The sequence below is a fragment of the Palaemon carinicauda genome, chromosome 8 (assembly GCF_036898095.1).
Source record: "Palaemon carinicauda isolate YSFRI2023 chromosome 8, ASM3689809v2, whole genome shotgun sequence".
Taxonomy (NCBI): domain Eukaryota; kingdom Metazoa; phylum Arthropoda; class Malacostraca; order Decapoda; family Palaemonidae; genus Palaemon; species Palaemon carinicauda.
The window spans coordinates 62,721,024-62,737,157 of record NC_090732.1 but is presented as its reverse complement, the minus strand read 5'-3'; the positions used below and the strand labels follow the sequence as shown (position 1 = coordinate 62,737,157).

Here is a 16,134-nt window from a genome sequence, read left to right as displayed (position 1 = left end):
ATTTCTAGGATCAGCTTCATGGAAGTAATGTTCCTATATATAAATATAAGTTTTTGAAGGATCCTTTAACTCTAAGTCTTTATTTTATTTTTCGAGATGTGTTTATGCTAATTTAGGTTTTTGCAGTTGTTACCCCCTTGTCGTTACTATTTAAGTTTATTATTATTAGGGGGTAAAAGAATTTTTGTTTGTTTTTCTTCAGGGCTCTCTTGAAGTTGCGGGAAATTGGGAAGGACCGAAACTTTCACCCCCTTGTCGTTACTCTTGACACAAGGTCGGTCCTCCTAAGGATACTCTCAAACGATTTTTATAGTTACCCAAACCGAACATCCTTTCAAGAAATTTAGAAATATTTAACCTAAATTAAAAAAAAAAACTATTCTGAAACCTTTAATTAAATTTAAGAGTTTTATTTTGTTTGAGTTTTATGACTAAAATTTCCTGTATAGATAACTTTTTTCAAGATGGCGACCGTGACAGGATTGCAAATAAGGAGTTCGGTTTGGTTGCTTGGTTTGGATGAGAGTAGGAGTGGTTTTTGGGCTTGTTCTGTATTTGAAATTTTCTTATTCTATTTTGTACTGTTCATTTTTGTCGTCAACATTTTCTTGGATGACATTGACTGATCTGTGGTTGTTATGAAATTGGCAGTCTTTGGACATTCATATGTTTCTCATCTCGAATGGAGATTTGAGGGATCAGAAATAAAAATTGATAATGTGAAATTTGAAGTCATTTTTTGGTTGGAGAGGTGCCACATTTTCCATCTTTCTTAACAATACTAGTCTTTTAGATCCTTTGGTATCTTATAATCCTGACTATTTAATTGTATATCTGGGAGGTAATGACTTAAAAGCTGACATAGACTTATCCTTAGTCAAAGAAAATTGCAGAGCATTTTATATCTTAGTTCGTGAAAAACTACCAAATACTTGCCTTATTGCCTCGCAAGTAGAGCTGAGGTTTCATGTAAACAGGAATAGGTTTGATGCCCCTCTTACAGAACACTATAAATTACTTAGACGCTATTTCAATAAGTTTGTACTAGGTTTAAAGTGTAAAGATTTTCTGTTTAGGGTGGAAAGCCAGGGGAGATTAGATAACCAGAGGTTGTATAGAGATTCGGTACATTTAAATACAGTAGGTTTAAATCATCTATTTAAATTGATGAAAGATTGTTTGAGGTTTTATTACAGAAAAAATAAAAGTTTGTAATCATGTCTAATTTGTCTCTTTTAATCAATAGTCGGAAATATATCCGAGGACAAGTGACAAAGTATTATAACAATAAGATTTCACTCCAAACTAAAACCACCTCTGAGAAACATGTCCTCAAAGCTAAGTTTAAATCGTATCTTGATGACTTGAGGGACCATGATAGCAAAATTCAAGCCTTGATATGGCAAGAGGAAGAAAGTAGTGATAAACTTACAGTGGAATTGGAGAATTGTGAATCTTATATTGATAAACTCAATGAAATGTTAGCCTTCCTTGAAGATACTGTCTCTTTCACTTCTAGTACCTGAGATGCTGCAAGGAGTTTGCTTAAGAGTCCTACTGCTCCCCTTCCTACTTTCAGTAGCACTGATGGGGAAAATATAAACAAATTCTTATCAGAATTTGAGGATACCACAGGCTCCTTTCAGCTTAAGGATAGGGATAAGTTGTTGTTGTTAAAGCAACAAGTTTCGGGGCGTGCTTCCGTTTTGTTGAGTTCACTTGAAGTGGATAAACAAACTTATAATGATGCCAAGGAACTTTTGTTAGCAGCTTTAGCTTCTGGTTCGCTGCAGACATTCAATACTATTAAACGAATAGCAGAGATGAGATTAACGTACAGCACAGATCCATTTTCCTATATTAGTCAGATGAAAAACTGTATTGAATCTGTTAAGTTGCAAAAAATTGAAACTGATGACGTTTTGAATTATTTCTTTTGGCAAGGTTTGAATGATACTTTCAAAAATCAGTTGACTATCATAACAAATAAGACCAGACCTTCATTGGATGAAATAAAGGATAAAATTTTTGAGGCAGCAGAACGATATTCATTAGCTACCCAGAATTTCCATTCAAAGAATCATTCTAAAGGTTTTAATATCAAATCTTCAACAACAAATTTGGCTACTAATGTCAATTTTAGCAAGACTAACGGGCCTTCAGTTAAGTGTACTTTATGTGCTTTAGACAAGGAAAGAGACTCTTCTCATCCTATCTATAAGTGTAAGTATTATGATAGTCCAAAGGCCAAAGTTGACAAATTGAAGGAAATTGGAGGAGGTTTAAAGTGCGCTAAAGCCAATCATTCCACCGAATCTTGTAATTTTGTTTTTCGAAAGAAATTTTTTCATTGTGGAAAATGGCATTTTACCTATCTGTGTATAAATGGAAATGAAGAAAGGAGTTTACTGGGTGCCACCAATAAAATCGAAGCAACCCCTGTTACCTCTCAGAGTCAAAAAGTGTCCAAAAAAGGGAAAAACTGTAAATCTGCTCCCAAAGAGGAGGTTTCTAGTGGCATGATTCTATCAGTAGGTGCTTTACGGACTACCAGTACAGAGTCAATTTTGCCTACTTTTACTTGTTACCTAAGTAACAGGGTCGAGATTAGGTGTCTTGTAGACAGTGGTTGCCAGACTAATTTTATTACGGAAGCTGTAGCCAATACTAGTAATCTCAAGGTGTTAAAAGAAAGGGTACATTTGACTGTTAACGGTTTTAACTCGAGTAAGCAGTATGTAACTAAGCTTGTGGAAGTAGAGGTAGAGATAGGTAAGGAAAGGTTCAAGATTGAAGCACTTTGTGTACCATCTATTGATATAAATTTGAAACTTCCACAGCTTTCTAGGATTACAACTGCGTTTATTGAGAAAGGCTATGTCTTGGCAGACAATCAATTGTTAAACCATCAGGAGGAGATCAATAACATTGATTTCATATTAGGTACAAATTCTATGTATTGTCTTTTGAGCTCAATGGTAAACTTTGGTCAGCCGATTCCCTCTGTCTATAGTCAATGTGCTCTAGGGGTTATGCTATTGGGTAATCTGCAGAACACTATTTCTAATTTGAAATACTTACCTGATTTAAATTATGCCTCATACAATGGTAATAATTCGGACATTTCTACTTATTTGTCTGGAGAGTCTTCTGTTGTCTATGTAGGCTTTGGTTCAAGCATCTTGTGTGATGATTCAAACTTTATGGAAGAGGAGGTAACTCTTGATGTTGAATCAAATTTTGCAGTGTTGAAAGATGATGGAAGTATTTCGGAGACTGAATTGAATAAAGCTGCAAACGAAGTTCTCATGAAATATGATGAGAAGAAGGTATTAAACTATGACCAATTAGAATTCGAAAACTGCTCTTCAGAGGTCAATGATCAACTTGTTAGATTTGCTTTGAATCATTCTGTTCGTACTGAAAAGGGCAGGATATCCATGCCTCTTTTATGGAACAGTAAAGTATCTCATCTTCTTGGTAGGAATTACAATCTTGTTAAAGCTGTGCTAAAATCTAACTTAAAAAAGTTAAGAAAGAATGAGCTTCATTTACATTTGATGGATGATGCCATTAAAGAACAAGAACAACTTGGTATAATACAGAGGATTCCAAATTTGGATCAGTATATGGAGGAACATCCTGAGCATAGTTTCTTACCGCACATGGGTGTGTTTAAACTAAACAGGGAGACCACTAAGTGTAGAGTAGTTTTTCTCTCGAATATTTGTGAAAAAGATTTGTCTAAGCCAGCTACTGTTAGTCATAATCAGAGTATACATTCTGGACCTTGTTTAAATCAAAAGATTGCTTCAGCTCTTTTACACCTGAGATTTGGGTCTAAGCTTCTATGCTTTGACATCCGGAAAGCTTTTAACCAAATAGAGCTGAATCCCTCTGATCAGAATAAATTACTATTTCTTTGGTATCGTAATGTAAAGAAAGGAGATTTTTCTCTTGTGGGGTATAAGAATGTGCGATTGAGTTTTGGATTACGATGTTCACCAACAATTTTGATGTTGAGTTTATACAAGATTTTGGTCCTGGATACTGAAGGGAATTCTGAGGAGGTTGTATGTTTGAAAAGGTTGATTTATCAATTATTTTATATGGATAATGGTGCTTTCACTTGTAGTGATTCATCAACTTTGAAATGGGCTTATCAGTTATTGCCATCTATTTTTGAGCCCTATAAGATGGAATTACAACAAATTGTTACTAATGATAGTTCACTTCAGGAGGATATTGATGCTGGTCTTGAAAACAAAACTGACAGTAAAGTTAAACTTTTAGGCTTGCAGTGGCATAGGCAAGATGATATATTGTCAACTAGACCTATTGCTCTTGAGGGATCAGCCAATACAAAACGTTTAATTCTCAGGTCGATAGCCTCTAATTTTGATTTATATAATTTCAATGGACCAGTTTTTAACAGATCTAGAGTTTTTATGCATGGCTTACAGTGTGACAAATCACTTGGATGGGATGATCCATTGTCACAAGAGCGAATGAAAGAGTGGAACTGTATTTCAAGACAAGCTAATGCAACTCCAGAAATTATGGTAGAACGGTTTGTAGGGGAACGAGATGCATCTTATAGGATACTAGCTTGTGTTGATGCAAGTAGTCTCATGTATGGAGCCGTACTTTATATTGAGAATATAGATACAGGTAAGGTTAGTTTTGTATTGGCCAAAATCAGAATTGTGAACGCAAATTTGAAGACTAAATCAATCCCTTCCCTGGAGTTGCAGGCTATTAGTTTAGGTACAGAGATGCTTATGGAACTTTATAAAGAACTGTCTGGTCCTGCATGTGTCATTCCCATTAATATTAAAGCACTGACTTTGTATTCTGATAGTTTGGTAGTGTTAACTTGGGTAAATTCCTATGCTAGTAAACTTGATAAAATGCAGGGAAAATCCAATTTTATATTGAATAGGTTACATCGTATAAATCAGCTTTGTGAAATCTTCCCTGTGAACTTTACCTTCACAAGTGGGCAGAATAATCCTGGGGATTGCATAACTAGATGTTTATCATACAAACAACTCAAGAAAACTAACTATTTCTCAGGACCACAAATTCAGTCAAGTGATGTAGCAATAAGTCAAAATGTACTGAGTTTCACCATCCCGAATCCTTTATTCAAGATCAATGATGATAATGTTGAAAGCAAAGACGTTGGTAGTTATAATATACAGTGCAATAAACTTTCCATATCATCTGAATATCTAGTTTCTCCAAACAGATATTCTGACTTTCGCCATTTAGTGGCTGTAATTGCTAGGGTTCTGAGATGTTGGAATAAGTGGAAGGCTCGCACAAAGTTGAACAGACCAACTTGTAAGGATTTGATGGTTATTGAATCTGGGTATTACAAAGAGGCTGTTATGCACATAATTTTGAAAGATCAGCTTGTCTATTTCCCTGAAGTCTTTGATTATTTTGGGTCTGATTTGAAAAGGGTCAAGAACATACCCAATCTTGTCAGTCAGCTTAATGTTTATCCTGATCAGGTTGGAATTCTGAGGGTGAGAAGCAAATGTGATCGGTGGAAAGAGGGTGAAAGATGCTATTTCCCTATTCTTTTGCACAAGCATAGTGAGTTAACAAAGTTGATAATTCTTGATTTGCATGTAAGGCTGAAACATGCTGGATGTTATTCACTTTTAGCAGAGCTGCGGAAAGAGTTTTGGATACCTCACTATTTCTCAGTTGTTAAAAATGTCCTTAAGGATTGTGTTACGTGCAAAAGGTATAATGGTCGTTCTGTGAAACTGAATCAGTCCCCATATCGTGATGTTAGATTGCTTCCTTCTGAGATTCCTTTTGGGTATGTGTAGATAGATTACTTTGGTCCTTATACTGTTAAACAGGAACATAGAAAGCTAAAAGTGTGGGTTCTTTGCCTTACCTGTATGTTTACTCGAGCAGTCAATTTGAAGATTTGCATGGATATGTCTGTTAAAGAATTCCTTCGTTCTTTTATGCTTCACACGTTTGATTATGGATTGCCACAGTTTTGTGTAAGTGACTTAGGCACACAGATAGTAGCAGGAGGTAACATCATAATGGATTTTCTTAAAGATCCTGAAACCCAGATGCATTTTGATGAGGCTGGTGTACAATCGATAAAATTTGATCGGTATTTTAAAGGCTGCAGTCAGATGGGTTCTTTGGTAGAGATATGTATAAAGATGGTCAAACATTTGATAAATAAGTCCATTGGTACAAATGTTCTAGAATTTAGAGATTTTGAATTTGTTGTTAGTCAAACTTGTCACTTGGTGAATAAGCGACCAATTGCTTTTAAAGAGGCATTAAGGGATTCGAGCAACGAGCCTGTTCCTCACCCTATCACTCCGGAAAGGCTTATTCATGGCTATGAATGTCATTCCTGATCTACAGCCTGATCCTGAGATTGATCTTGAATACATTCTTGGTACCACCCCGTCAGAAAGGATAAAGAATAATTATCAAAAACTAAATGCAATCAGAAAAAATCTCATAGACAATTATCATTCGGAGTTTTTAGCTACCCTAATAAAACAGGCAATTGATAAGAAGGACCGATATCGTCCTTGTCATCATCAGCATCTTAATGTAGGTGATATTGTTTTAATCAAAGAGACTCGTGTAAAACCCCTTAACTATCCTATGGGAAAAATTACAGAGGTAATTAAGAATACAAGTGGTGAGGTGACTAATGCTATCGTTTTGAAAGGTAAAACAAATGAGCTGGTGAAAAGGCATATAACCAGTCTCATCCCTCTTTTAAAACCCGATATTGCTGAAGAGATCAATCCTTCAGTTAATGAGGAATTAGATGCCAAACCTAAATTTAGAGGAAGGTCAAGGAGAAGGGCAGCAGTCGAGTCAGAGAAAAGGACTAGGCATGTGCTCCAAGACTGAGATGGTTTGATAACTTTGTAAATATGTAATTTTAAATATGCATGGTTTCATTTTAAATTCAACTTTTTACATGTTTTGTAAAAAGACTGAATCCCTTCCCTGGAGTGTTGAAAATGATGTAAAATTATTACATCACTTATGTTTTTCTTCTATTTATCATTGTTCTTATATAATGCGTTCTTAAAGGTTTAATATTTGGTTTAATTATTGTTAATTTGAATAATGTAATCATTAGTATAATTTAGTAAATTTAATTGAGTTTTTCTATGTTTACTTCGAGCTTATAAAGGGAATATGTAATTATATTTTCGTTGTGACGGTAAACACCTTTTAAGTCTCGAAGGTATAACAACTGTTAACGAGCAGTTACTACTGTTTGTTTCTTTTGTTTTCCGAGGAAAGGAAACGCTGAGCAGCTGAGACAGTCGTAGTGGAGTCCGTTTGGAAAATTCGTAGCAGTCAGTTAGTTGGTTTGGTTGGTGGAATCAACATAGAGCCGGTTGCTTTTCTTTCAAGCTCGACGGTTATATTAATAATGGACGGCTAATTACAACGAACTGTGCCCAAATCACCGCTCCTGCTCAAGTCTTGCCAGCAACGAAGACATGTCTCTTACCATCTTAGACACAGGATATACTTCATTTTATTGCCGAACTTCCGAGGTGCCGATAAGGCTTTAAGGTACGTCACAACGAAATGATGGGTGTCTATTTCTAAAGTGATCCTAGCCTTCTTATCATTTCACCAATGGAAATGATTGCACACTTATTTGCAAACTTGCTTAATAGTCCTGAATTTAATCGTTATATTTACTGATTCATATTAACATATCTTATTAAACTAAATATATACCTATTGAAGCATAAAAAACTACATAATAATTTGTAAGTAATTTGTTTTATCTTCGGATACTATTCGTTTATTTTAACATCTCGAAAATCTAATTTCTAGGATCAGCTTCATGGAAGTAATGTTCCTATATATGAATATAAGTTTTTGAAGGATCCTTTAACTCTAATTCTTTATTTTATTTTTCGAGATGTGTTTATGCTAATTTAGGTTTTTGCAGTTGTTACCCCCTTGTCGTTACTATTTAAGTTTATTATTATTAGGAGGTAATAGAATGTTTGTTTGTTTTTCTTCAGGGCTCTCTTGAAGTTGCGGGAAATTGGGAAGGACCGAAACTTTCACCCCCTTGTCGTTACCCTTGACACAAGGTCGGTCCTCCTAAGGATACTCTCAAACGATTTTTATAGTTACCCAAACCGAACATCCTTTCAAGAAATTTAGAAATATTTAACCTAAATTAAAAAAAAAACTATTCTGAAACCTATAATTAAATTTAAGAGTTTTATTTTGTTTGAGTTTTATGACTAAAATTTCCTGTATAGATAACTTTTTTCAAGATGGCGACCGTGACAGGATTGCAAATAAGGAGTTCGGTTTGGTTGCTTGGTTTGGATGAGAGTAGGAGTGGTTTTTGGGCTTGTTCTGTATTTGAAATTTTCTTATTCTATTTTGTACTGTTCATTTTTGTCGTCAACATTTTCTTGGATGACATTGACTGATCTGTGGTTGTTATGAAATTGGCAGTCTTTGGACATTCATATGTTTCTGATCTCGAAAGGAGATTTGAGGGATCAGAAATAAAAATTGATAATGTGAAATTTGAAGTCATTTTTTGGTTGGAGAGGTGCCACATTTTCCATCTTTCTTAACAATACTAGTCTTTTAGATCCTTTGGTATCTTATAATCCTGACCATTTAATTGTATATCTGGGAGGTAATGACTTGAAAGCTGACATAGACTTATCCTTAGTCAAAGAAAATTGCAGAGCATTTTATATCTTAGTTCGTGAAAAACTACCAAATACTTGCCTTATTGCCTCGCAAGTAGAGCTGAGGTTTCATGTAAACAGGAATAGGTTTGATGCCCCTCTTACAGAACACTATAAATTACTTAGACGCTATTTCAATAAGTTTGTACTAGGTTTAAAGTGTAAAGATTTTCTGTTTAGGGTGGAAAGCCAGGGGAGATTAGATAACCAGAGGTTGTATAGAGATTCGGTACATTTAAATACAGTAGGTTTAAATCATCTATTTAAATTGGTGAAAGATTGTTTGAGGTTTTATTACAGAAAAAATAAAAGTTTGTAATCATGTCTAATTTGTCTCTTTTAATCAATAGTCGGAAATATATCCGAGGACAAGTGACAAAGTATTATAACAATAAGATTTCACTCCAAACTAAAACCACCTCTGAGAAACATGTCCTCAAAGCTAAGTTTAAATCGTATCTTGATGACTTGAGGGACCATGATAGCAAAATTCAAGCCTTGGTATGGCAAGAGGAAGAAAGTAGTGATAAACTTACAGTGGAATTGGCGAATTGTGACTCTTATATTGATAAACTCAATGAAATGTTAGCCTTCCTTGAAGATACTGTCTCTTTCACTTCTAGTACCTGAGATGCTGCAAGGAGTTTGCTTAAGAGTCCTACTGCTCCCCTTCCTACTTTCAGTAGCACTGATGGGGAAAATATAAACAAATTCTTAACAGAATTTGAGGATACCACAGGCTCCTTTCAGCTTAAGGATAGGGATAAGTTGTTGTTGTTAAAGCAACAAGTTTCGGGGCGTGCTTCCGTTTTGTTGAGTTCACTTGAAGTGGATAAACAAACTTATAAGGATGCCAAGGAACTTTTGTTAGCAGCTTTAGCTTCTGGTTCGCTGCAGAAATTCAATACTATTAAACGAATAGCAGAGATGAGATTAATGTACAGCACAGATCCATTTTCCTATATTAGTCAGATGAAAAACTGTATTGAATCTGTTAAGTTGCAAAAAATTGAAACTGATGACGTTTTGAATTATTTCTTTTGGCAAGGTTTGAATGATACTTTCAAAAATCAGTTGACTATCATAACAAATAAGACCAGACCTTCATTGGATGAAATAAAGGATAAATTTTTTGAGGCAGCAGAACGATATTCATTAGCTACCCAGAATTTCCATTCAAAGAATCATTCTAAAGGTTTTAATATCAAATCTTCAACAACAAATTTGGCTACTAATGTCAATTTTAGCAAGACTAACGGGCCTTCAGTTAAGTGTACTTTATGTGCTTTAGACAAGGAAAGAGACTCTTCTCATCCTATCTATAAGTGTAAGTATTATGATAGTCCAAAGGCCAAAGTTGACAAATTGAAGGAAATTGGAGGATGTTTCAAGTGCGCTAAAGCCAATCATTCCACCGAATCTTGTAATTTTGTTTTTCGAAAGAAATTTTTTCATTGTGGAAAATGGCATTTTACCTATCTGTGTATAAATGGAAATGAAGAAAGGAGTTTACTGGGTGCCACCAATAAAATCGAAGCAACCCCTGTTACCTCTCAGAGTCAAAAAGTGTCCAAAAAAGGGAAAAACTGTAAATCTGCTCCCAAAGAGGAGGTTTCTAGTGGCATGATTCTATCAGTAGGTGCTTTACGGACTACCAGTACAGAGTCAATTTTGCCTACTTTTACTTGTTACCTAAGTAACAGGGTCGAGATTAGGTGTCTTGTAGACAGTGGTTGCCAGACTAATTTTATTACGGAAGCTGTAGCCAATACTAGTAATCTCAAGGTGTTAAAAGAAAGGGTACATTTGACTGTTAACGGTTTTAACTCGAGTAAGCAGTATGTAACTAAGCTTGTGGAAGTAGAAGTAGAGATAGGTAAGGAAAGGTTCAAGATTGAAGCACTTTGTGTACCATCTATTGATATAAATTTGAAACTTCCACAGCTTTCTAGGATTACAACTGCGTTTATTGAGAAAGGCTATGTCTTGGCAGACAATCAATTGTTAAACCATCAGGAGGAGATCAATAACATTGATTTCATATTAGGTACAAATTCTATGTATTGTCTTTTGAGCTCAATGGTAAACTTTGGTCAGCCGATTCCCTCTGTCTATAGTCAATGTGCTCTAGGGGTTATGCTATTGGGTAATCTGCAGAACACTATTTCTAATTTGAAATACTTACCTGATTTAAATTATGCCTCATACAATGGTAATAATTCGGACATTTCTACTTATTTGTCTGGAGAGTCTTCTGTTGTCTATGTAGGCTTTGGTTCAAGCATCTTGTGTGATGATTCAAACTTTATGGAAGAGGAGGTAACTCTTGATGTTGAATCAAATTTTGCAGTGTTGAAAGATGATGGAAGTATTTCGGAGACTGAATTGAATAAAGCTGCAAACGAAGTTCTCATGAAATATGATGAGAAGAAGGTATTAAACTATGACCAATTAGAATTCGAAAACTGCTCTTCAGAGGTCAATGATCAACTTGTTAGATTTGCTTTGAATCATTCTGTTCGTACTGAAAAGGGCAGGATATCCATGCCTCTTTTATGGAACAGTAAAGTATCTCATCTTCTTGGTAGGAATTACAATCTTGTTAAAGCTGTGCTAAAATTTAACTTAAAAAAGTTAAGAAAGAATGAGCTTCATTTACATTTGATGGATGATGCCATTAAAGAACAAGAACAACTTGGTATAATACAGAGGATTCCAAATTTGGATCAGTATATGGAGGAACATCCTGAGCATAGTTTCTTACCGCACATGGGTGTGTTTAAACTAAACAGGGAGACCACTAAGTGTAGAGTAGTTTTTCTCTCGAATATTTGTGAAAAAGATTTGTCTAAGCCAGCTACTGTTAGTCATAATCAGAGTATACATTCTGGACCTTGTTTAAATCAAAAGATTGCTTCAGCTCTTTTACACCTGAGATTTGGGTCTAAGCTTCTATGCTTTGACATCCGGAAAGCTTTTAACCAAATAGAGCTGAATCCCTCTGATCAGAATAAATTACTATTTCTTTGGTATCGTAATGTTAAAGAAAGGAGATTTTTCTCTTGTGGGGTATAAGAATGTGCGATTGAGTTTTGGATTACGATGTTCACCAACAATTTTGATGTTGAGTTTATACAAGATTTTGGTCCTGGATACTGAAGGGAATTCTGAGGAGGTTGTATGTTTGAAAAGGTTGATTTATCAATTATTTTATATGGATAATGGTGCTTTCACTTGTAGTGATTCATCAACTTTGAAATGGGCTTATCAGTTATTGCCATCTATTTTTGAGCCCCATAAGATGGAATTACAACAAATTGTTACTAATGATAGTTCACTTCAGGAGGATATTGATGCTGGTCTTGAAAACAAAACTGACAGTAAAGTTAAACTTTTAGGCTTGCAGTGGCATAGGCAAGATGATATATTGTCAACTAGACCTATTGCTCTTGAGGGATCAGCCAATACAAAACGTTTAATTCTCAGGTCGATAGCCTCTAATTTTGATTTATATAATTTCAATGGACCAGTTTTTAACAGATCTAGAGTTTTTATGCATGGCTTACATTGTGACAAATAACTTGGATGGGATGATCCATTGTCACAAGAGCGAATGAAAGAGTGGAACTGTATTTCAAGACAAGCTAATGCAACTCCAGAAATTATGGTAGAACGGTTTGTAGGGGAAAGAGATGCATCTTATAGGATACTAGCTTGTGTTGATGCAAGTAGTCTCATGTATGGAGCCGTACTTTATATTGAGAATATAGATACAGGTAAGGTTAGTTTTGTATTGGCCAAAATCAGAATTGTGAACGCAAATTTGAAGACTAAATCAATCCCTTCCCTGGAGTTGCAGGCTATTAGTTTAGGTACAGAGATGCTTATGGAACTTTATAAAGAACTGTCTGGTCCTGCATGTGTCATTCCCATTAATATTAAAGCACTGACTTTGTATTCTGATAGTTTGGTAGTGTTAACTTGGGTAAATTCCTATGCTAGTAAACTTGATAAAATGCAGGGAAAATCCAATTTTATATTGAATAGGTTACATCGTATAAATCAGCTTTGTGAAATCTTCCCTGTGAACTTTACCTTCACAAGTGGGTAGAATAATCCTGGGGATTGCATAACTAGATGTTTATCATACAAACAACTCAAGAAAACTAACTATTTCTCAGGACCACAAATTCAGTCAAGTGATGTAGCAATAAGTCAAAATGTACTGAGTTTCACCATCCCGAATCCTTTATTCAAGATCAATGATGATAATGTTGAAAGCAAAGACGTTGGTAGTTATAATATACAGTGCAATAAACTTTCCATATCATCTGAATATCTAGTTTCTCCAAACAGATATTCTGACTTTCGCCATTTAGTGGCTGTAATTGCTAGGGTTCTGAGATGTTGGAATAAGTGGAAGGCTCGCACAAAGTTGAACAGACCAACTTGTAAGGATTTGATGGTTATTGAATCTGGGTATTACAAAGAGGCTGTTATGCACATAATTTTGAAAGATCAGCTTGTCTATTTCCCTGAAGTCTTTGATTATTTTGGGTCTGATTTGAAAAGGGTCAAGAACATACCCAATCTTGTCAGTCAGCTTAATGTTTATCCTGATCAGGTTGGAATTCTGAGGGTGAGAAGCAAATGTGATCGGTGGAAAGAGGGTGAAAGATGCTATTTCCCTATTCTTTTGCACAAGCATAGTGAGTTAACAAAGTTGATAATTCTTGATTTGCATGTAAGGCTGAAACATGCTGGATGTTATTCACTTTTAGCAGAGCTGCGGAAAGAGTTTTGGATACCTCACTATTTCTCAGTTGTTAAAAATGTCCTTAAGGATTGTGTTACGTGCAAAAGGTATAATGGTCGTTCTGTGAAACTGAATCAGTCCCCATATCGTGATGTTAGATTGCATCCTTCTGAGATTCCTTTTGGGTATGTGTACATAGATTACTTTGGTCCTTATACTGTTAAACAGGAACATAGAAAGCTAAAAGTGTGGGTTCTTTGCCTTACCTGTATGTTTACTCGAGCAGTCAATTTGAAGATTTGCGTGGATATGTCTGTTAAAGAATTCCTTCGTTCTTTTATGCTTCACACGTTTGATTATGGATTGCCACAGTTTTGTGTAAGTGACATAGGCACACAGATAGTAGCAGGAGGTAACATCATAATGGATTTTCTTAAAGATCCTGAAACCCAGATGCATTTTGATGAGGCTGGTGTACAATCGATAAAATTTGATCGGTATTTTAAAGGCTGCAGTCAGATGGGTTCTTTGGTAGAGATATGTATAAAGATGGTCAAACATTTGATAAATAAGTCCATTGGTACAAATGTTCTAGAATTTAGAGATTTTGAATTTGTTGTTAGTCAAACTTGTCACTTGGTGAATAAGCGACCAATTGCTTTTAAAGAGGCATTAAGGGATTCGAGCAACGAGCCTGTTCCTCACCCTATCACTCCGGAAAGGCTTATTCATGGCTATGAATGTCATTCCTGATCTACAGCCTGATCCTGAGATTGATCTTGAATACATTCTTGGTACCACCCCGTCAGAAAGGATAAAGAATAATTATCAAAAACTAAATGCAATCAGAAAAAATCTCATAGACAATTATCATTCGGAGTTTTTAGCTACCCTAATAAAACAGGCAATTGATAAGAAGGACCGATATCGTCCTTGTCATCATCAGCATCTTAATGTAGGTGATATTGTTTTAATCAAAGAGACTCATGTAAAACCCCTTAACTATCCTATGGGAAAAATTACAGAGGTAATTAAGAATACAAGTGGTGAGGTGACTAATGCTATCGTTTTGAAAGGTAAAACAAATGAGCTGGTGAAAAGGCATATAACCAGTCTCATCCCTCTTTTAAAACCCGATATTGCTGAAGAGATCAATCCTTCAGTTAATGAGGAATTAGATGCCAAACCTAAATTTAGAGGAAGGTCAAGGAGAAGGGCAGCAGTCGAGTCAGAGAAAAGGACTAGGCATGCGCTCCAAGACTGGGATGGTTTGATAACTTTGTAAATATGTAATTGTAAATATGCATGGTTTCATTTTAAATTCAACTATTTACATGTTTTGTAAAAAGACTGAATCCCTTCCCTGGAGTGTTGAAAATGATGTAAAATTATTACATCACTTATGTTTTTCTTCTATTTATCATTGTTCTTATATAATGCGTTCTTAAAGGTTTAATATTTGGTTTAATTATTGTTAATTTGAATAATGTAATCATTAGTATAATTTAGTAAATTTAATTGAGTTTTTCTATGTTTACTTCGAGCTTATAAAGGGAATATGTAATTATATTTTCGTTGTGACGGTAAACACCTTTTAAGTCTCGAAGGTATAACAACTGTTAACGAGCAGTTACTACTGTTTGTTTCTTTTGTTTTCCGAGGAAAGGGAACGCTGAGCAGCTGAGACAGTCGTAGTGGAGTCCGTTTGGAAAATTCGTAGCAGTCAGTTAGTTGGTTTGGTTGGTGGAATCAACATAGAGCCGGTTGCTTTTCTTTCAAGCTCGACGGTTATATTAATAATGGACGGCTAATTACAACGAACTGTGCCCAAATCACCGCTCCTGCTCAAGTCTTGCCAGCAACGAAGACATGTCTCTTACCATCTTAGACACAGGATATACTTCATTTTATTGCCGAACTTCCGAGGTGCCGATAAGGCTTTAAGGTACGTCACAACGAAATGATGGGTGTCTATTTCTAAAGTGATCCTAGCCTTCTTATCATTTCACCAATGGAAATGATTGCACACTTATTTGCAAACTTGCTTAATAGTCCTGAATTTAATCGTTATATTTACTGATTCATATTAACATATCTTATTAAACTAAATATATACCTATTGAAGCATAAAAAACTACATAATAATTTGTAAGTAATTTGTTTTATCTTCGGATACTATTCGTTTATTTTAACATCTCGAAAATCTAATTTCTAGGATCAGCTTCATGGAAGTAATGTTCCTATATATAAATATAAGTTTTTGAAGGATCCTTTAACTCTAATTCTTTATTTTATTTTTCGAGATGTGTTTATGCTAATTTAGGTTTTTGCAGTTGTTACCCCCTTGTCGTTACTATTTAAGTTTATTATTATTAGGAGGTAATAGAATGTTTGTTTGTTTTTCTTCAGGGCTCTCTTGAAGTTGCGGGAAATTGGGAAGGACCGAAACTTTCACCCCCTTGTCGTTACCCTTGACACAAGGTCGGTCCTCCTAAGGATACTCTCAAACGATTTTTATAGTTACCCAAACCGAACATCCTTTCAAGAAATTTAGAAATATTTAACCTAAATTAAAAAAAAAACTATTCTGAAACCTTTAATTAAATTTAAGAGTTTTATTTTGTT

General features: G+C 35.1%; 1 protein-coding gene across 1 annotated transcript; it reads left to right on the top strand.

The window, feature by feature from the left end:
* Window positions 1-2,027: 2,027 nt before the first annotated feature.
* Window positions 2,028-8,988, top strand: LOC137645743 (uncharacterized). Its single transcript, XM_068378641.1, has 2 exons — window positions 2,028-7,596; window positions 8,061-8,988. Exon 1 carries the CDS (start codon window positions 2,520-2,522, stop codon window positions 5,844-5,846), a length of 3,327 nt encoding a protein of 1,108 aa, XP_068234742.1. The 5' UTR covers window positions 2,028-2,519; the 3' UTR covers window positions 5,847-7,596; window positions 8,061-8,988.
* Window positions 8,989-16,134: the final 7,146 nt, after the last annotated feature.